Source organism: Nilaparvata lugens, chromosome 3 (genome assembly GCF_014356525.2).
Source record: "Nilaparvata lugens isolate BPH chromosome 3, ASM1435652v1, whole genome shotgun sequence".
NCBI classification, from domain to species: Eukaryota; Metazoa; Arthropoda; class Insecta; order Hemiptera; family Delphacidae; genus Nilaparvata; species Nilaparvata lugens.
The window spans coordinates 87,504,785-87,526,577 of record NC_052506.1 but is presented as its reverse complement, the minus strand read 5'-3'; the positions used below and the strand labels follow the sequence as shown (position 1 = coordinate 87,526,577).

The 21,793-nt window shown below is 35.3% G+C and overlaps 1 protein-coding gene across 1 annotated transcript; it reads left to right on the top strand.

Annotated features, from left to right (window-relative positions):
• Positions 1-6,564: 6,564 nt before the first annotated feature.
• Positions 6,565-20,902, top strand: LOC111055218 (saccharopine dehydrogenase-like oxidoreductase). Its single transcript, XM_022342383.2, has 10 exons — positions 6,565-6,717; positions 7,117-7,304; positions 11,591-11,778; positions 13,313-13,442; positions 14,414-14,475; positions 15,458-15,588; positions 15,727-15,964; positions 17,524-17,691; positions 18,847-18,941; positions 20,002-20,902. Exons 2-10 carry the CDS (start codon positions 7,136-7,138, stop codon positions 20,099-20,101), a joined length of 1,281 nt encoding a protein of 426 aa, XP_022198075.2. The 5' UTR covers positions 6,565-6,717; positions 7,117-7,135; the 3' UTR covers positions 20,102-20,902.
• The last annotated feature ends 891 nt before the right edge of the window (positions 20,903-21,793 follow it).

Below are 21,793 nucleotides of genomic sequence, written 5' to 3'. Positions count from 1 at the left end.
TCCACAACTTTTCAATAATTCTTCTGCTTAGTCTGTCCTCCGAAGCTCTAATCAGGTGACCGAAGAAAGATATTCGCTTTTTTTTTATTGTACTTGTGACAGGTTCAATTTCTTTGTAAACAGTTTCGTTGGAAGCTAATCTCCAGTGTCCATCTACTTGATAGTTCTTGTTAATACAGGTTCTGATGATTCTTCTTTCGATTTTTAGTAATTTGTCTATTGCGATGGTATTGGTAGTTTTAAAGATGGTTTCACTTGCGTAAGTTATTACCGGTTGAGTGACTGTCTTGTAATGCTTCAATTTTGTGGCTATTGATAGTGATTTCTTGTTGTAAGTGTTCTTTGTGGCATACTGTGCTCTTCTCAACTTATTCAGTCTACTGTCCCACGTTCGATTCTCATTGAGATTGTAGGTTATGATTTCACCTAGATATTTGAAACTGTCTACAATCTTTATTTCTTGATCTCCTATACGGATTTTCTTTGCAAGAGGTGGATCAGTTAGCATGAGTTCTGTTTTTTCAAAAGATATTTTAAGGCCAATCTTCTGAGAAATAGTCTGTAGTGTATTTATTTGTTTCTTTGTTTCTTGAATATTGTTAGCAAGCAGTGCAAGGTCATCAGCAAATCCCAAGCAGTTCAAATTTATATTATCTCTAGAAGTTCCAACTTTGATATTTTTTGGATTAATCTTATACCATTCTCTCATTATATATTCCAGGGCACAATTGAACAACAGTGGCGACAGGCCATCTCCTTGCCTCAAACCTGTTTCTACTACAAAAGATCTGGACAGTTCCCCTCTGAATTTGATCTTGGACGTTGTATTCGTCAGTGTTAGCTCTATCATTTTTATAAGTTTTGGATGGAGTCCTAAGTGTCTCAAAATTTTTAACATTGATCTTCTGTGGATGCAGTCGTATGCTTTTTTAAAATCTATGAATGCAATTGAAAGAGGCTTATTTCGTCTTCTGTAGTACGCCATGATTAGTTTGAGCGTGATTATTTGTTCTGAACAGCTTCTCCATGGTCTGAAGCCACCTTGATATTCACCAAGTTCCTCATCCAGTTGAACTTTAATCCTGTTATATATGATCTTTGAAAAAATTTTGTAGGTGCAGTCAAGGAGAGAAATTCCTCGATAGTTGTCTGGGTTGCTCTTGTCCCCTTTTTTGTGTAGCGGATTGATTACTGCTTCAGTCCATTGTTCTGGGAGTGTTTCAGTAATCCAGATCTTTGTGAGTGCCATATGTAGAGAGGTTCGCGTTGAAACACTAGCATGCTTCCATATTTCCGCACTTACTTGATTTTCTCCACACGCTTTGTAGTTTCTCATTTCATTTATTGCTCTCTCCACTTCTTGAAAGGTCGGTGGATTTATGTTCTCAGCTTTTGTTTTTATCGGGGTGTTTGTGTTGATCTGCAGGAGGCTCTTTGGTTCCTCACAGTTTAAGAGCTTATGAAATGCTTCCGCCATTATTTCTGCGTTTTCCTTATTATTATGTGCCACTTTTCCATTTTTATCCTTCAGTATCAATGTAGGAGGATCGTATTTATGTAGCTGCCTACTGAATGTCTTATAATAGTCTCTTGAATTCCTTTTGTGATAATCCTTCTCGATGGAGTTAATCAAATCTTTTGTATACTGTCTCTTGGTCCTCCTGATGAGCTGGGAAAATTTTTTCCTGACATTTTTTAGATTGATAAAATTATCTTCTGTCTTCTTATTTTGAAATCTTAGCCAGGCTTGATGTCTCTCTTCAAGCATTTGGTCACAATCTGCATTCCACCAGGTGTGTTTCTTACGTGGACTTAATGGGGCTATTTCTTCTGCATGTTGTTTCAAGATTGGTAGTAATTCTTCAAGGTTGTCTGTCAATTTTGTTGCTTTTGTCATTTCTTGGTATTCTCCGTTTCTAATTAATTTTTGTGGGTCATAAGTTCTTTTTTCTTTAAATGTCCTCTGCTTGCAATTTTTGAGTGGAGTGAATTTTATTTTGATTTTAATCAGATAATGGTCTGAACCAGTGTCCGTTCCTCGCAGAACCTTTACATTATGTATCTCTTTATGAAAGGTCTTATCCATACACACATGGTCCAGCTGCCATTCTCCCCTCTTCCAATCCGGGTGTTTCCAAGTTTTGAGTTTATTCGGTTTTCTTTTAAAATAGGTTGATTTGGAAATAAGACTGTGAGTTCTGCACAGCTCCACAAGCCTTTGACCGTTTCTGTTTGTGTGTTTCTGTGGAGCCCATTTTCCTATTACATCTCGATACTTCCTTTCTCTACCCAACTGAGCGTTGAAATCTCCAATCAAGATCTTGACATAGTTCTTATTTATTTGGTTTATTGTCTGATCTAACAATTCCCAAAAGTCTTCCACCTCCTGTACACTCCTTACTATAGAGTTTTTTACATTAGTTGGTGCATGTGCATTAATAATAGTGTACACTTTGTTTGTTGTTTTTAGAGTCAGAGTTGCTATTCTTGATGATTGAGCTGTGAAGTCCATTATAGAATCTATTATTTTCAAACTCACTACAAAACCGGTTCCAAACTGTGGGCATTGTTTAATGACTTTTTGTCCAGGTTTTCCATTATAAATTCTATATCCTTGAGATTCAAATGGTTGCTCCGTAGTGTTTCTCATTTCCTGTAATCCTGCTATAATAATGTTCTGCTTATCGAATTCATCCGTCAGATTCTTTAGTCTCCCTGTCTTCAGTAGAGAGTTAACGTTATGAGTTGCAATGTAGTTTATTTGTTTATACTTGATCTTTTCCTTTCGTGTTCGGACAGACATGAGTGACCTTGAAGTGGTTGCCATTTCAGTGCCTAAATTACGTGTTATTATTGTGTCTTTGTATCACTCACCTAGTGGGAATTTTGTGCATTTTTGTGAACTTTTTGAACGGCTATTGATATTTTTAACCAAGAAATATGATTCTGAAATTCTGATTGCTGGTGATTTCAATGTTGATTTTATCAGTGATGCCCCAAAAACTCGATCTGTTATTGAATTGCTGAAATGTTATGGAATGTATATCACCTGCACTGAACCTACAAGAGGAAGAGCTTGCCTTGACAACGTTGCAGTTAGCCTTCAGTCTGAATTTTGCAGCACAAATGTGATAGAGTTGCATGGGGATGACCACTCTGCTTTGAGTACTGCTTGCATCCTCCCGAAGGCGGCTGAGGCACGTGTCGCGCCATCTTCTACCTGGCATGCTGATTACATTTTTCGATCGAGACCTGTGCATGAATCAGCCCTTGAAAATTTCAGAGGTATCTTGTCCAGTACACCCTGGAATGACATTTTCCTCTCCTCAGGTGGTACTGAGTTGTTTGCAGCTTTTTTTCAATATTTTCGTGACAGATTCGATTTCTTTTTTCCTGAGATTGTCAGGCCGCACCGTCCCCAGGCACTAAGGAGGAGACCTAGACATCTGGATGGCCACAGGGAGTGGTATACTGATGATCTGGCCAGACTTAAGGGACTCATGCTCGCTCTCAAGAACCGATGTGAGGATGGTGATGCTGACAGCTCTGCTAGATATAGAAACTTTAAACAATTCTACAAGAGGAGGATCGAGCTGGCTAAGAGGTTGGCAACTGAGCGACAGATCGAGGATGCACCTAACCAATGCAAAGCTGCCTGGGATGTGATAAATACAAACAGATCCATGCCACGGAAAAAGATCGACTTTGCAAGCCCGGATGATTTTAATGGCTTCTTTGTGGGTTCGGTTCAGGATATAGTGGATTCCCTGCCTGATACTGCCATTGATCCAATTGATCTGTTGGAAGGAAGAATCCAGCCGGGACAGGAGCATCTCTCCTTCTTTCGCCCCACCACACCAGCTGCCTTGAGGAGGATCATACGCTCTTTCAAACCCTCAAAAAGTCCAGATGTGTTTGGCATGTCTGTGAGCATGCTTCGAGAGGTTGTTGATGCCATTGCAGTTCCTCTCTCTGCATCTGTCAATGAGTGCTTGAGGTCTGGAAATTTTCCTGATTTCTTGAAAACATCAAGAACTGTCCCAGTCTTCAAGAAGGGTGATCGTGAGAACCTTCGTAGCTTCAGGCCAATCTCCATAACTCCTGTCTTTGGCAAGGTGATTGAGGCAGTGATAAAGCCTCAGCTGGAGGCTTTTTTCGAGGAGAATGGCCTGTTCTCCAACATGCAGTTTGGTTTCCGAGTTGGGAGATCAACAGTGGGTGCAGTCGACCATGTGGCTGAGCGGATTGATGCTGCCTTCGAGGATGGTGAGTCTCTTGCTCTTGCTCTTTGTGATCTGAGCCGAGCCTTTGACTGCGTGGACCATGGCATTCTTCTTAGAAAGCTGAGCTTTTATGGTCTTAGAGACTCTGCCCTTTCCATCTTGGGCTCTTACCTTTCTGGAAGGACTCAGCTTGTCTCCCTCAGTGGTGCTGACTCCCAGACACTTCCGGTAACTTTTGGTGTTCCTCAGGGATCGGTGCTGGGGCCTACACTGTTTCTTGTCATGATAAATGACCTCGACGACCACGGTTCCTCTCTGATGTTCGCGGATGATGCATCTCTACTGTCATCGGGTGCTGAGCTTGAGCGGGTTTTGGAGGCATCTGCGGAGCATCTTCAGTCTGCCACTTCATGGTTCCTGGCTAATCGATTCCAGCTGAATGAGGACAAGACCCAAAGGATCATCTGCAGCTTGTCACGTGAGCCGCGTGACCCTCAGAATCCAGTGAAGCTGCTGGGTTTTGTCTTGGACAGCAAACTCAGCTGGAACAATCATATACAGCAAGTAACCAGTCGACTCTCCCGCATTTGCTTTCTGCTGCTCAAGATGAGGGGCCTGGTGACTGAGAAGTACCTGATAATGATGTATCATGCGCTCTTCCATTGCCACATTACCTATGGCTTGCTTCTGTGGGGTCATTCAGCGGGGGCTGCTGATGTGCTGAGACTGCAAAAGAGGGCTATAAGAATTATAACAGGCAGCGATCATCTTGCCCACTGCAAGCCCATCTTTGCTCGCCTTGGTGTACTGACTGTCTTCAGCCATTACATCCTCCTGTGCTTGGTGTATGTCAAGAAGATACAGCATACTCTAGCTGCCCGTAGTGACATCCACCGCCACAACACCAGGCGCAGTGAGCTGTTGGATATCCCCAGGAGACGCCTCCACCGATCACAGGCCAGTTACAGGATTTCAGCCCTGAAATTTTACAACAAGCTGCCTAATAGTGTGAAGCAATTGGATGAGGCCGCCTTCAGGAGAACCGTCCGGAAGCTACTGTGTGCAAAGGCATACTACAGTGTGAACGAATTTATGAGTGATAATTTGAATTTTTATTGAGAGCATGAGCACTGGATCACTGCCATCTGAACTGTTACAGTTTTTTTTTCATGTGTTTGTACGTGTTTTGATTTTTTGACGCTATCGATCCCACAATTGTGGGTAATGGATGAAGCTGAAGGTATTAAGGTTCGTTTACAGTCCCCGTATACAGTCTTTCCCTATCTTATGCACAGTGCGACTTACGCACCGTCGCGACTAAATAGCACCTAAAGACTGAACCATTGCTCGGTTGATACTGCAACTCAGTGGAGTGATTGGGGGAAAGTTTTGGAATGTATTATACCTATAATAGCTGACTCATTCACTGACACCACCACATTCAATAGTTTGTGCAGCAAAAAAACTGACACTGTTGTACTTTTTACAACAGCGCGACTGCCGGAAGGTTATATAATTGCCATCGCTAGTAAGATATTTGAACAAAATATCTTGTAAGATCAACGTTACCCGGCTCTCAGCACTCAGCACAAAAATAGATAACTTGAGCAAAATTGTACTTAGTCACCATACATAATAAGAAAAGATGTAAATCAACAAAAAATTAAAAGTTGAATCAGTCTCTAGAATTTACAATGTATTTTTACTCTAGTTTTGTTAAAGCAAGAGTTTGTTTTATCAATAGAATCAAACTGTCAAAGAATAATAGCTAATCGATAAAGGTAGGTAAATCTTGATACTAATAGAAATAGCAAAGGTACAAATCTTGCAACAACACTATTAAAATGATAAAAAATGAATAGGATCAATAACTTATTGATGCTTTGTCCAATTTTAGATTTAGAAACAAAATGCTGAGTGAATTACATAACCTTAAAAATGTTGTAGTTTCATCAAAACTACATTCAGAACAAGGGAAAGGAAAAGTAAATATGAAATTTGAGTCTGAATTATTCTACTTCAAGTTCAACAATATCAAATAATAAATTATTAAAAGACTAAATACTTTTTAACAAACCTATTCTGAGGAATTAGTTGAAAAGCAGACATGGATTTGCATGTCAGAACAGATGTCACTGCCTAATAAATAATCGATAACTTTAGAAACCACACATTGTCAAAGTTTTCGATTCCATAGAATATTGATCATAGAAGATGCCTTGAAATAATATCAATTTATTTTAGAATTCTATTTTAGTTTATATGAACAATTTTACGGATGCCTCAGTGCAAAAGGTATACTATAGAATAATAGAACACTAAAACAGCTGGTACTACTGTCAAGTTGACGGCTAACAGCTGTTGATGTCTTCACACTCCCATTCCAAAACTAAACATCCAAATCCAGAAAATTGTTGCACTAATCGTAAGCGTGGTCCGTGATTTTGTGCGTGTCGCAACTTGGTGTATGCACTTACTATAATATTCATTGCAGGTAATTATTTAAAATAATTATTACATTTTTCTTCTTCTTGCAAATACTTTTTCAATTGTTTTTTTATGTTTAACTACTAGCCTGCTTACTTCACCCGGTTATTAGGTTTCTGCTATCATCAAAATTTTAACTTGAACCTTCCATAAACTGTATTGTTATATCACATATAAAAAAATGTAATTTACCTTAATCTTGAGTAATTGACAATGATTAAATTTGATACCTGATCGCCTCGAAACCTGTATTTCTTGACGCTTGAGTACATACATTTCTCTAGGTTACAATAAATTTAGGATAAAGTTTGGTGTAAGTGCACGTCCAGTGCCAACATACCTATTATAAAATTTATTTTAAAAACATTAACCTAAAGTTTAATGTTTTAATTGGGATTTTCTACAGGTTCCAAGAGTTTTCCAGGATGTCAGGTCGATTGGATATTATAGTTTTTGGTGCTACTGGATATACAGGAAAGGAAGCCGTTCTTAAAATGGTGACGCTTGCTAAGGAGAAAGCATTAACTTGGGGTATTGCTGGTCGAAACTCATCCAAGCTTCAGAGCGTTCTAAAGGAGGTGTCTGATAAAACAGGTAGACCTAGCAACGCCAATATAGGCTTCATTATGTCATTCTTTTATACTAGTATATATACTATAATTAATTAACTTATCTAATTATGCGGACACATTATTTTAAGTGCACCAGTAGGCCTACTCCACTAAGCTTACCGTACTCTTGATATTTAAATATTGATACTATCAAGTTTCAGTGGCAACACTATCAAAAATAAAATTGAAACAACAAAATAATAACTAAAACTGAAATAAAATACTGAAACTTATCAATATTTTAATATTGATGCAGGTAATCACTAAATCAGGTAATAGTGCATAGTGGTAAAGGTGCAACCAATTGTTTTGCTGGTATCAACATTATAAAACAACAAGAGTAGCTATAATTATTTGATTTTATGAAATGTATTGTGTACGCTATTAGAAAGACAAACAACATTGAATATTTTAACAATGATGCTCTGCAATTTATTAATAAACATAAGAATTGCTTTGTCTTAATATTTTTTTGGATGGCCTATATTTAATTGGTTGAAAGCATATTAATTTTGTTTTGCATCATACCTAAGATGCTACCAGAGACAAGAAATATAGCTGATGAAGAAATATAGATATAGCTTATGCTTATCCTTTATCTATGGTGCTACGACACTAGAAAATACAAGTTCTGGTTCACTCTATAGGTTTAATAAGCATTGCATAATTTGTTGAAAGTAGCTATCTCAACGAGAATGAATCATCGTTTACTTTTAAATGTCTATAACAAGACTCAACTTTCCATTATCAACGAACTTGTTTGTCTGTGAACAGATTGATGATGCAAACAATTCATTTGAAAGTCAATGGTCAAAAATTCAAAGACAGTACATCTTAGGTTTATACAACGGAAGTTCTCTTGTTGTCTATCAGGTTATTTTCTAATATAGCATTAAATTCACCGCTAGGCAACTCTTGAACATGCTTTGAAGTTCAAAGTTCATCCTATAATTTATTATAATTTTCTAATCATATTCCTCAGTTATCAACCTCTAAGAGTTCTGATTATAAATTCAAATCCATAATTACTTTCCCACAAGAATAACAATGAAACAGCGTGAAGAAATAATCGATATCGTAGATTCTTGAGGCGTAGAGAAACCTTAAATGAACGTTTGCTCTCCATATGTTATAGACTTGTGATATGTGTTCATTTACATCAATCCATCGGTTTAAACCGCATTTTTAAAGTATTGAAATTCATTCAATGCTATTTTTATCTCACCTCTTGACTTGTTTTGCACTTTACCACTTTGTCTTAAAATAAAAACGTTCCGTATTAGTATGATCATTTTTTACGATTCAATACAAAAATTGTTATAATAAATTGAAATAATAACGGAAAAACTAGCAGAAATAATTATAAATAAAAGGAATCATTCAAGTTTATAAACATTGATATCACCTTCCAGTAAGGTTTGAATGCATTGAGAAGTAAGTTGAATTGATCGTCTATCAATTGGTAAAAATATATCAACTCAAATTCAGGTAACATTATCGATTGCCCAGATAGATAAATTCCAATTTGAACATTGAAAGACGATTCAAGTCTTCATTCATACATTTTCAAATTGAATGTGATAACTTATCTCAGTACAGTTGATAATTTTTGACCTTTGTGACTCGTGAACCGTAGTATGTATAACTGCTCTACATTATCATAATATAGAAAGAAAAGCTTATTGATAATGACTCAATCGATAGTTAATTTTGAACTAATGTATTTCAATATCATTTTCAGCTACAACTGTCCCATTTGTTACCTTGAACTTGGGTAATAAACAATTCAACAATATAATAATCGAATCTACTTGGATTCTTTTATTTTTTGAAGCTATTCTAGTTTAGATTAGTAAAATTTTCTTATATTGGAAAAGAACATCGCATCGTCAAAAATCCATTTATAAAACTATGATTAATCATCACAATTCACATGCAAAACGTTGCAATAAAGTTCGTTTCTTCAGCTCCATTAGGCTTACCTATCCTTCTTGGTTAGTCACTTTCGAATGACATGAGTTGGTGAGAAAGTTGGTCCTACTCCTACTTGCTCAATTTCAGCTTTTGAGGGTCAGGTGCCAGAACTTTTCTCGAGGTTTTATTTACAGCCCCATTTTTACATATTCTAGCATATCAGTCAGTTTTATTGGAGTATCAAGTGAAACATATTTACCACTTGTAATTTCAATATTAAGTTATTTGCTTCAGCATAGCAAGGAAATGCATTTATATTTCATCATCATCATCATCATCATTCCTCTCATGATCTGAGTGGGTGGGTGGAGTGGCCCCACTCATTTTCAAGACTCATTTAATTTCCTCAGCAGAACAAAACTCGTGTATTATTTTCTGATTAGAATGAATGATATGAATTTGATTATTTCAAGAATTTCATATCCAATTGAAGCGATTTGGTTTTGTAGTCGCGCTGATAAGCTATCGATAAGCCCAAGTTCCATGCGCCTGTTATTCCCATTGTAATGGATACCATTTGAAGAGCCGAACTCCTCCAAATACTTTTTATGAGTTTAAATCACTTCTGTCATTCATGACATATTTTATTTATTTATTAGGTTAGCAAAAACAATACAAAAATTGGAAAAGAGAAATCTGGTGTGGCGCACTCACACAACTTTCCTTGCCGTTATTAGAATTGATCACCTGACGCTACTGTTCACGCGCATCACAAGTCTACTTATAAACAAAGATCTAAGCCAGCTGGTGACAGGATAATAACGCTGGAGACATACGAGGTCTGATATCTCTTCATAGTGAATGATTTAATAGAACCAACAGTTAGTTGCCAACAGTTTGCAATTGGATAATCACATTTTCTCGAATTTCGAGATAATTTCAATTTTAGGTGAAAATGTTACTCAACATTAATTGTAGAGATTTTCTTGCTCAATCTTCTCCACTGAAATTTTTTTGTTCAAATTGTATCTGAAGCCTGATAATTGGGAATCTGAAATCCAACCTTGCATAGATGGGGCGGTGCTCCTGAAACTTTTAGATATATGGGACTTGTGGCAATTGATAGAGATTATCAATGACTATTCTAGGTATGAATTTAATCAAAATCGTTGGAGCCGTTTTCGAGAAAATCGCGAAAAACCCTGTTTTTGACAACATTTTCGACATTTTAGCCGCCATCTTAAATTGCATTTGATCGAAATTGTTCGTGTCGGATCCTTATATTGTAAGGACCTTAAGTTCTAAATTTCAAGTCATTCCGTTAATTGGGAGATGATATATCGTGTACACAGACACACATACACTCATACACACACACACACACACACACACACACACACACACACACACACACACACATACAGACCAATACCCAAAAACCACTTTTTCGAACTCAGGGGACCTAGAAACGTGTAGAAATTGGGTTACCTTAATTTTTTTCGGAAAGCAATACTTTCCTTACCTATGGTAATAGGGCAAGGAAAGTAAAAACAGGCTATTGTCCAAAACTTCTCAAATTTCCTAATTTAGTTTAAAATTGTCCATTTATATTCAAATTTTATATATTACACTTCCTGGTGGTTCGATATCTACCTAAACGTGTAGGTCCACTCATCTCTTATCATCATCATCTGTCTCATCATCCACGCACAAGCCAAGAGCTCATGTGGGCGTCATCCTCAGTAATGAAAATTGTATGCAAGTATGAAGGGGCTCTCTTAAAACATCAATATCTTTCTTTTATAATATAACATACGTACTGAAAACCTGACGAATTATAAACTTGTCAAACTGAAAAATTGACTGCAAATAGGCCTATAATCATCCTCAGTAAATTAAGAATCTTCATGCAAAATTTCAAGTTAATCAGTACAGTATGGTGTTTTGATGTTTACATGAGTATAATATTGTGGATTTGAGTGAAATTTTCAATATTTTTGACAATTTTGAAGGAAGATTTTTGTCTGGATTCGTATATGGAAATTGATCAATCTGATAAATTCAAAATAGTAGTAAATACATTTTTTGGACTCAAAATTGTGAGCGACATAAGTTACCATTTAAGTTACCTAAGTAAAATAACCTTTAGACTGTGTATTCCAAATAATTATTAAGGTTTGAAGCAGTTTTGGGCAAATGCCTGTTGTTTTTACCTGGATTGTATTTGCACATGAATAAATAAATAAATGAATGATGATGCGTCATTCATGTATTTCCTATCTTGTACATATATAAGCCAATTTTTTCTCTATATTATTATAGATATAGCAAGTAATACCCACATCTAATTTCCAGGCGCTGATCTTTCAAGCGTGAAAACATTCATTGCTGATGTTAAAGATGACGACTCGCTGCGGGACATGACCAAGAATGCCTCGGCTCTCGTCAATTGTTGCGGTCCCTATCGATTCTACGGCGAACAGGTCATCAAGGCTTGCATTGCCACCAAAACGCATCACGTCGATGTTTCAGGAGAGCCACAGGTGATCACATTACATCGTCAAGGCTGTGCAAAGGCTAAAAGTAAACTTTCTACTGGTAATATTTTTCAAATTCGGTAAGATTAATCTATGAGATTTAGAGGATAAATTTTCCATGGTATTGTTGATTGAATAAAACAAAAAAAATCGAAAATATCAATTTTTGAGAAAGTTATTCAATTTAATAGAATAATTATTAGTTGAGTTATTTTTTGGTCATTTTTGGTAAATTGAATAACTTTCTCAAAAATTGATATTTTCGATTTTTTTTTGGTTTTATTTAATCAACAATACCATGAAGAATTTATCCTCTAAATCTCATTGATAAATCTCGTACTGAATTTGAAATGTTCTGTCCCAAAAATTTAAACTTTAGGCGCTCATATCTCAAAAAATAATGATAGGAAAAAATGTTTTCCTGAGAAAACTTTTTCATTTTGATAGCTTGATGATATTCAAATCGAAAAACTTTTTAAAATATAACCAGTACAATGTTTACTTTTTGCCTTTGCACAGCTTATGGTATAGGTAGTTCATGTTTCAAATTTGAAGCCGATTACTGTGGACTTTTGCTTATTATTACTGTTTTGGCCGGGTGAGAGTGTTGTGTTAGAACAGCACAGAGAGACTACCAGCATCACATAGCCTCACGAAAAATAACTAATAGGGGTTTCGGCCAAACATTGAAATTTAAAACCTGAACGCCGTATACCATGGGATTCTTCTCAAGCTATATTTTCTCTATGATTTTGCTGACTCACTCTAGTGGCCGGGTGCCCGGTTTCACCAAGCTCTGGCAAGACATTTCAACATGGAAAAACAGGTACAGTTTACAAAGAGTTTACACTAGAACATATTCTTTCCATGGCGAAGGTTACTATCGATAATTCCAGTGCATACACTTGTAAAGCGTACCTGGCTTCACTATGTCTAAATGTCTTGACCGATCTGTCAAGGCATTTGAACATGGTCAAATAAGGTACGGTTTACAACGAGTGCACTGAAACATATTATCTCTGCGGCGATAGTTACTATCGATAATTCTAAAAGTGTTAAGTGTGCCGAGCTTAATCATGTTCAAATGTGTTGACCGAACTTGATGAAACCAGGCATTTCATTGACATTATTATATTATGCATCAGTTATATAATATCACATACTTTCTACCTACTGGAAAACTCAAATTTTAATGGATTCTATTGTTTCTGAATGCTGGAAATATAGGATATTGAAACTTTGATAGTATACATGATTGGTATCATGCTAAAGCCTTCTTTTTATGTTATTGTTTCTGAATGCTGGAAATATAGGCTATTGAAACATTGATATTATACATGATTGGTATCATGCTAAAGCCTGCTTTTTATGTCATTGTTTCTGAATGCTGGAAATATAGGCTATTGAAACATCGTTCTTATACATGATTGGTATCATGCTGAAGCCTGTTTTTATGTTTCATAATTGCAAAGTGTTATCAATAAATTAGTTATGATGAATCAGATAATTGAGCTAAGAGCTGTTTTTTATTATTTCTCAGTTTATGGAAAAGATGCAGCTGAAATACCATAAAGATGCAGAAGAGAGTGGAGTGTACGTTATCAGTGCTTGTGGCTTCGACAGTCTGGTCTGTGAAATCGGCATTCTGCACATGATGGACTCGTTTAAAGGTCAGTCCTCGAATCAACAATTTGTGTAAGATAGTAAAAATATTAAACTATTGAAAAATTAATTTATCTAATTCATATAAATTTATCCTTTAAGATTTAGGCCCGGTTGCACAACAGCCGGTTTTATTTTAACCGTGATTAATTTCATGAGAACCAATCAGAGAAGGTGGTTTTGGAAAGACGGCTTTTATGATTGGTTATCATGGAATTAATCACGGTTAAAATTTAACCGGCTGTTGTGCAACCGGCACTCAGACTTGATAAAATCCTCTGCAAGTGATACAAAAGCCAAGAAATTGATTGAATGGTTTAATCTGCATTTGTGTCAAAGTAGACTATGTTTTAAGAAAGAACACTTGGATTTTCATTATATTTCGATGAGATTATGTGACATTTCTTGTAAATTTGTTTCCTTCTATCCTTTCGAATGATGATGATAATAATCCTAAATTATGAACCATAATCGTAGATTAAGATGTATTATAACAAATTCAGCTGTAGGGAGAGAGTTCATCCTAACTGGTTTCTGCCTTTGGTGGCGATAGATGGTATAGATATAAGATGAATGATAATTTGTACATTTCATCACTATTGACTACATCGGTAGATTGCCCTTTACTTTCTAATATAATAATTATTTAATTTCCTTTCTAAAAAAAACATTACAAAAACTCCTAGATGTGAACTGATTACTTCTTCCAGTGAATCAGCCTTTGCTATTTTTTGCGGCTATTAGTCTAGCGCTCCTACGATTGTGGGTAAAACTAACTCAATAATCAGTTTTTAATTGAATTTACAAAAACTCATTGCTTTAATTCAATTTTCTCTGCCTCTAAATGTGACTTTAATTCAATCTGATTCCATCTACTAATGATATCTCCAGTCTTCAGCTTTTAAACGTTCCTTTCAATAATTGTCTTTCTTTTAAAGTACAGTAATGTGTAACTAATTCCACACACTTTTCTGCATAGGTCAGTTGAACTCTATCGAAACCTACTTGGAATCGGAATACAAAGGGAAACGACAACAAAAAGTAAGTACACTACTTATTTTTAATTTTTTGTGTTACATTTACGCTCTTTTTAATTATTTTCCAATCATTATTCTACTCGTGTAACTCGCATTTTCTACTGAACAAGAAAACTTGTGGAATTTATTTGTGTCTCAATTCTTTTTTGGGAATCTCTCTAACGACTGACTATACATAGAGAGTAAATCTTATATCCTCCAAATACTCTCATGAACTACTCTTTCAAGGGCAATCTGATCTTGAATAATATTCATGAAATTTTCTTTTCATATTCAGTTCTGATTATTTGTCTCCACTATTCAACGCATGAATATTTATTTATTTATTACAGAACAAAGAAGACTACAGGCATTAAGCCCAAAACCGTCTTCACTACAATTTACAATCGTATCAAGCAAGTGACTAAAAAAAAGAGAAATACACTACGTATTCAACGCATGAATATTTATTTATTTATTACAGAACAAAGAAGACTACAGGCATTAAGCCCAAAACCGTCTTCACTACAATTTACAATCGTATTAAGCAAGTTACTAAAAAAAATAAGAAATACAGTACATAAGTATTTACAAATACATAAGAAAAATATTAGGAAAGCATAAGTAATTGAAAGTAATCTAAATATAAGTAATATATACAGAATGAGGATAGTTAGTTATAAAAAGAATACAATTGAGCATAGAAACAGGTTATGGGGAGACATGTACTACTGTGGAAAGAAAATTGATGAAAACAGAGGAAAAAAGAAAAAAAGCGTTAATAACAACAGATATTCAAGTATAATAGTTGACGAGTTCAAACTGTAGGTTTGATTTATTCTATTAAACTAATAAGAAGTCTGGAAATCATATTAAGCTGATTATTCAAGTTATTTATAGCATTTTTTTTATCCACCTATTGTTCTCAGGCCAATTTTTATCTTGACATACTCACATCTTTCATTGTATAAGTGATGAAAAATTCACGTATTGAATTTGTTTTGTAGGGTGCATCAATCCACTATGGCACGTGGGAATCTGCAATCCACAGCCTGGTGCACGCCAACGAGCTGAGACCGCTGAGAGAGCAGCTTTACCCAAAACGGCTTCCAAATTTTACTCCAAAGTTGAAGCCAAGGTGAAGTAGCTTCTGATCATAATTAATTGCATGAAATCTATTCTACACTTTTTCATCAGCTTATCAATTTCAATTCTGTATTGTTTAATCACGTGACAATGTGACCAAGTTTTCAATATTTATTAACTGATATTTCAGGCCTATAATGCACAAGAACCCAGTTGTGAACAAGTGGTGCCTACCATTCCCGGGCTCCGATCGGTCCATTGCATTGCGAACCCAGCGCCATTTCTACGACTATGACAAGAAACGACCAATTCAGGTGCAAACCTATGTGGCTTTCAAGAGCTTCCTGCACACAGTCACCGTTGCCTTTGTCGGCGTTATTTTCGGACTGATGACCAAAACTTCCTTCACAAGATCCTTGTTGTTGAATGTAAGTAAACTCTTAGGCTGATTTTCAAAGTTATTAATCATATGTAAAATCTACTAATCCTCTTGATATGTTTTATTTTTCAACCAAAGCCAATAGAAAACTTTAGGACTCGGTCTAAAAATTAAGATTTTTACAATAATAATGATTAATAATCAATACTTTCAATACATTATCGCACTATTCAAATGAGAATGCTAATCCTCTGTTGCAGTATTCTGTGGGCTACAATGAGTTGAAATATTTAATACATATCTATCATTATATTAATGATCTGACAAACAAATTTATCAAAGTAGAAACTCAATATAATTGTTGAATATAATAACTGAAATGTGATTGATAAAGACGTAATCGAAGCACAATAGTACTGTATATATTATGAATACTGATGCCTACAATAGCATGAACTACTGTAAACTGTACGGTGAACAGACAGTTAATAATTATTCATCAGGAAAAGAATATTTAAAGGAAGATTATTGTTTTTAAACTTGAAAACTAATTTATTTTTTTAGCTCTATGAAAAGCTTTTTCTATCATTCAATAATTGGAGTCAGCTAGCACTCTTAGGTATCGGTTTCACTTGGGCTACCTTCAATTCTTATGCTATACTATAGTCTGTTTTGGAAACCGAGAGACGATCTAAACAAGCATACGCTTGTTAGAGTGGATTTTGGAGTAGTAAGACCGATGGGTTGGGCATGTTTTGAGAAGAAAAGATGACAGCAATCTCAGTCAAGTGTTGAAAAGCAATCCGGAAGGACGACGACCGAGAGGAAGACCACGACGGAAATGGTGGAGTCAAGTGAAGGCCGATATGGAGAGAATTGGAGCAACTGAGGAGGACGCAGAGAATCAAGAGAGAGGTGGAGGGGCTTTGTTGGTGCGGCTAAATATCTACTTAGATATGTATGGCCATGGCAGTAAGTGAGTAAGACCATAGAGAATTAATAGCGTAAGTAGATATTCCATGGTATAGGACGTTTATGTCGCAACTTTTGCTGTTATCCCAAGCCGATGGTTTACGTAGTTCTTTCCCGTGAAGCTGTGTGACGCTCGTAATCTCTCATACTGTGCCGTTCATACACTCTCACCCCAACAAAACAGTAAAAATCGACAATAATCGACAGTAATCGGCTTGGGATAACAGTAAAAGTTGCGACATAAACGCCCTATACCATGGGATATCTACTGACGCTATTGTTTCTCTATGGTAAGACCGATTCACAGTAGCCACCTATCATCTTTGTCATAGTCTGAAATGAATAATCACAATACGTGACTCAGTTTCCGTGGAAGCATTGTGAACTGGAAATGAACCATGTTAACTAGAAGCATTGTGAACGAGTCCAGAAATTAACAATGGATATGAGTCATCACTTTTATACGCACACAAATGCAAGTTCTATGTTATTGTTGACTCTCCTTTCGATGTATCGACTATAGTTAATATTATAATATATTATAATCATTTACTCTATGTACTGAACATACTAGTTGATATACCATACTCTTACTTATACTATAATCATATGATAATTAATATTCTTAACGCGCAGCACCCTAAGCTGTTCTCATGTGGAATGGTGAGCCATGAAGGTCCACCCGAGGATGAACGAGCCCAGGTGGAGTTCTCGATGACATTCCTGGGCGAGGGATGGTCTCAAGTGAACACTGTACCCGAAGAAGAGCACACCCAACCACCTGCTAAAAAGATGATCACCAAGGTGAGTCACTCAGTGGTTTTGCTGGTAGAACCTGCCTTAAAACCTATCTATTTTCCCCCAACAATGATAAGTTTACTTTTAGTTTATAATAATGGTACTCTCCATTATTTTAAAATAACATCCCATTTCATCTTATAATAATGGACACTCTGTTATCTTATAATCATGGTACACTCTATCTTATAATAATGGACACTCTGTTATCTTATAATAATGGTACACTCTGTTATCTTATAATAATGGTATACCGTACTCCATTATCTTATAATAATAGTACGATCCACTATCATGTTAATAGTTTCTGTTCTTTGTATAAATGACTGTATTATCAACAGATTATCAATTATTCTGACTGCCTTTTTGTACATTTTGTACTTTTTACTGTGAATAAATTGGATTGAATTAAATCATTAGGAGAGAGATAGCTTATTTTATTCGACATTTGAAGGTTTATAAATTAAGCTAAATAAGGATTGATATTGAGTGAGATATCGCTTATTTTATCCGACATTTGATGGTTCATTAATAAAGCTAAATAAACCATTCATATTATGTATTTATCAGCTAAAACACGTCGTTATAAAAGTTAATCTTATTTATTTATTTATTTATTTATTAGAACAGTCACAATCATTACTTATCATGGTTATCAGCTAATCTACAGTATGGAAAACTATAAGCCTATTATTTTTGTTGTGCAGCATATGCCTGGTCCTCGATAATTCTATAGCTGCCATCTATTTTATTAACTTACCTTATTTTGATTTTGGGATTTTTCTGGTTATTTGTTCATTGTGAAAAATGTAAATTATTAGAATTAAGACCATCTCATGAGATTTTTTCTTTTAATATACGATTGATTTTGTAATCTATGATCAATAAAATTAATTAACTGTATAAACTCATTGAGACTTGATAACACTTGATTTTTTTCAATTGCTAGTTTTATTAAATATTCGATTATTCTTTCAATTGTATTACCTGCAGTAAGTTTGAGCACGCCATCTCTATCACTGCTCAGGTCTTGGGTTCGAATACCATGTCGCCGGGAATCTATTGTATGATCTCTCACCTCATCATCCAACCTATTTTTTTTATGAATACATGAATTTCTATCAAATTATTAATTTAGTTATTTGTCCTACAATGCTATAGGTGAGTGGAATGGACCCTGGTTATGGATTTACATGCACTGCTCTGATCCTGTCAGCGGTGACTGTTCTCAAAGAAGCCAATAAAATGCCTGGAAAGTAAGTGATGAAGTTTCATTCATAAAATTCCTTCATTCATCAGATTTATTGGCCAACTCTCAGATTAACTGTTTCAATTTTCTTCGTTATTTAGCTTTATAAGTGATGAAGTTTCATTCTTAAAATTCTTTCATTCATCAGATTTATTGGTCATCTCTTTGATTAATTGTTTCAATCTTCTTTGTCATTAAGCTTGTAGCGAAGATGTTACAAAGATGTATTTTTCTTATTCACTTTCAATGTTATCCTGTTACATCATCAAGAAGGACAATGGAGTGAGTCAATTTCGTTGGCCAACGAACTCGATCTGCATTAAGGTTTGAAGAATGTGTGTGTGACGGTCGCACAACAGCCGGTTAAATTTCAACCGTGATTAATTCCACGAGAACCAATCAGAGAAGCCGTGTTTTCAAAAACGCCTTCTCTTATTGGAGCAGAGCACAACAGCCGGTTAAATTTTAACCGTGATTAATTCCACGAGAACCAATCAGAGAAGCCGTCTTTTCAAAAACGCCTTCTCTTATTGGTTCTCGTGAAATTAATCACGGTTAAAATTTAACCGGCTGTTGTACAACCCGGCCTATGTGCTGTTGAAAATTTGAAGATGATTGATTGATGAAAGCATTTGAAAGTTGGAATGTATTCGAACATACAAACATACAACGTCTCGAGACTGAAGTCAATAGTACGGTCTCGTCATACATCAATAGTAGTCGTCATACAATAGTAGTCTGTATGATCGGAGTAGGATCGGAGCACTGCATGACAGGTGCATGCCTGGCTTAACACGGGGTTGAAGCTAATCTGCATATTCATTAGGAGAATTACTTGTTGCATTTTCATCATTGAAGATACTTGAATTGGATTAGTCTCTTATAGATTGTAGATAAACTTTCTCGTAAATTTCATTGTAATAATTTTCAAATTTGAGTGTTTGGTAATTTGCCAATAAATTACTTTAATTCATTTATTACATTTCCAATCGTCTTATGATTATGCGTTTTTGTCTTTGTTGAATACATAATTAAATAAATTTTGATGGATTTTATTGTTTGTGCAGAGGTGGGGTATTCCCGGCCGGAGCTGCATTTGCAAACACCTCTCTGATGGCCGACCTGCAAAGCCATGGCTTGAAAATGGAAGTTCTGTCTTCGGAGTAGAACTTCAGACTGACCACTTATCATAGAATATCTGACTGAAAGTATATTTCAAATGCACATTACATTTCCTTAATATTTCCATACTAATATTATAGGGTACATCGTAATTTTATATTTGTGTAATGTGTCCAGTATTTATTGCACACTATTTTATGCACATCATTCAATGATCTTGGATTTTATACTAATTTCTATTAATAAACTATATAAGTCTATTATAAGCTCACTCACTCTAAAATCAAATGGGTAATAATGTATTAATTTTTTAATATTTTTCTTATATTTTCTACTCTTATAACCCAATACCTGAGCAATTTATTGCTTCTTGTATTCACAAAAATATGAAGTCAATACATTGGATCTAGAACTTCCAATCCAATAAAAGTAGAGCAACCTTCCAGATAAGTATAGAGATGATATTGCACATACTATATTTTATTAATTTACTTCTACATTTTTTCTACTTTTTAAGGGGTTTCCAGTGAACTTATTCCACGTTTTATTTTTAAACTTATCATAAGGTTTCACTTCTCACTTTTTCAAACTATAAACTATATTATTAGTATGAGGTGTTTACCAACAATTCCAAGAATTTCCGCGAAATGCGTAGGTAATTTTTACTCTGTTTATAATGAGCATTATTCTCCATTTCTATTTGTTTCAATTTCTAGAAATGTTATTCGCATAATGCGCTTACCTTGTTGAATTTAATTGGAGGTTGATTAGATTTTAATATATTTTATATTTTTTCCAATTGTTTATAAAACTTTGTTGTTGAAAATACAATTAAAGTATTCTAACTTGGTTCGTGTTCTTTAATCACTCACCTTTGAATAATCCTCGACAATCTTACAATATAATTGAAATAAAAACATATTTCTTTCTCAATAACACAATTGAAAATATTCCTTTAACATAGGCTAATTGGAACTATTTACATACAAAGTGAATTTATTTTCTTCCATGTATTAACTTAAATAGAGTACAAAAACAGTTATAGACTTTTTTTCTAACCACTCTTTTGTGGAATACCCCCCGAATTCTGTATTGGAGGATACCATCATATTTCAATTCCAGTGGAAAGAGAGAAATTGCTGATATGAAACTGCGCTTTTGATCATTACTTATGAGTAATATAGAGTTGAAAGTGATCACAACCTAGAGATTGATCAACTTTGGTTTTGCTATCCTTGTCTATCATTCGACAAAGCCGGTGGTACTATCCTTTTCTAGGTCCACAACGATGCCAATTATGTTTTTGACAGTGTAGAAATATCATTAATTAATGAAGAGAATCGGCATCGCTATTCTTCTATCTTTATCCACTGCCATTATAATGTGGACCTCACTATAGGGATCACAGCCTGCCTAGGGAACTTTTGCGCATATGAGAAACAAAATCTGGAGAAAGCCGTAGGAGGAACACGTTGTGACTTCTCCGTTGCTGTGCACATTGACAAGGCATCAGCAAGTGCACGCTTCAGTGTGAGTGTTCCTATCGTTCTTTATGGATTTTATTTCTATCCGCAAGCGAGGTCTCGCGTGCACTTGCGCAAACTTGCATCTATTGTGATTATACCCTTAATTTTTTCTTTTAGTATCCTGCTCGCTATCAAGGTCACAAAAATTAATAAACTAGAATAAATTTATACACCGTATCACTGATGCAGTGAGCCCTCCCAGATTGAAAGT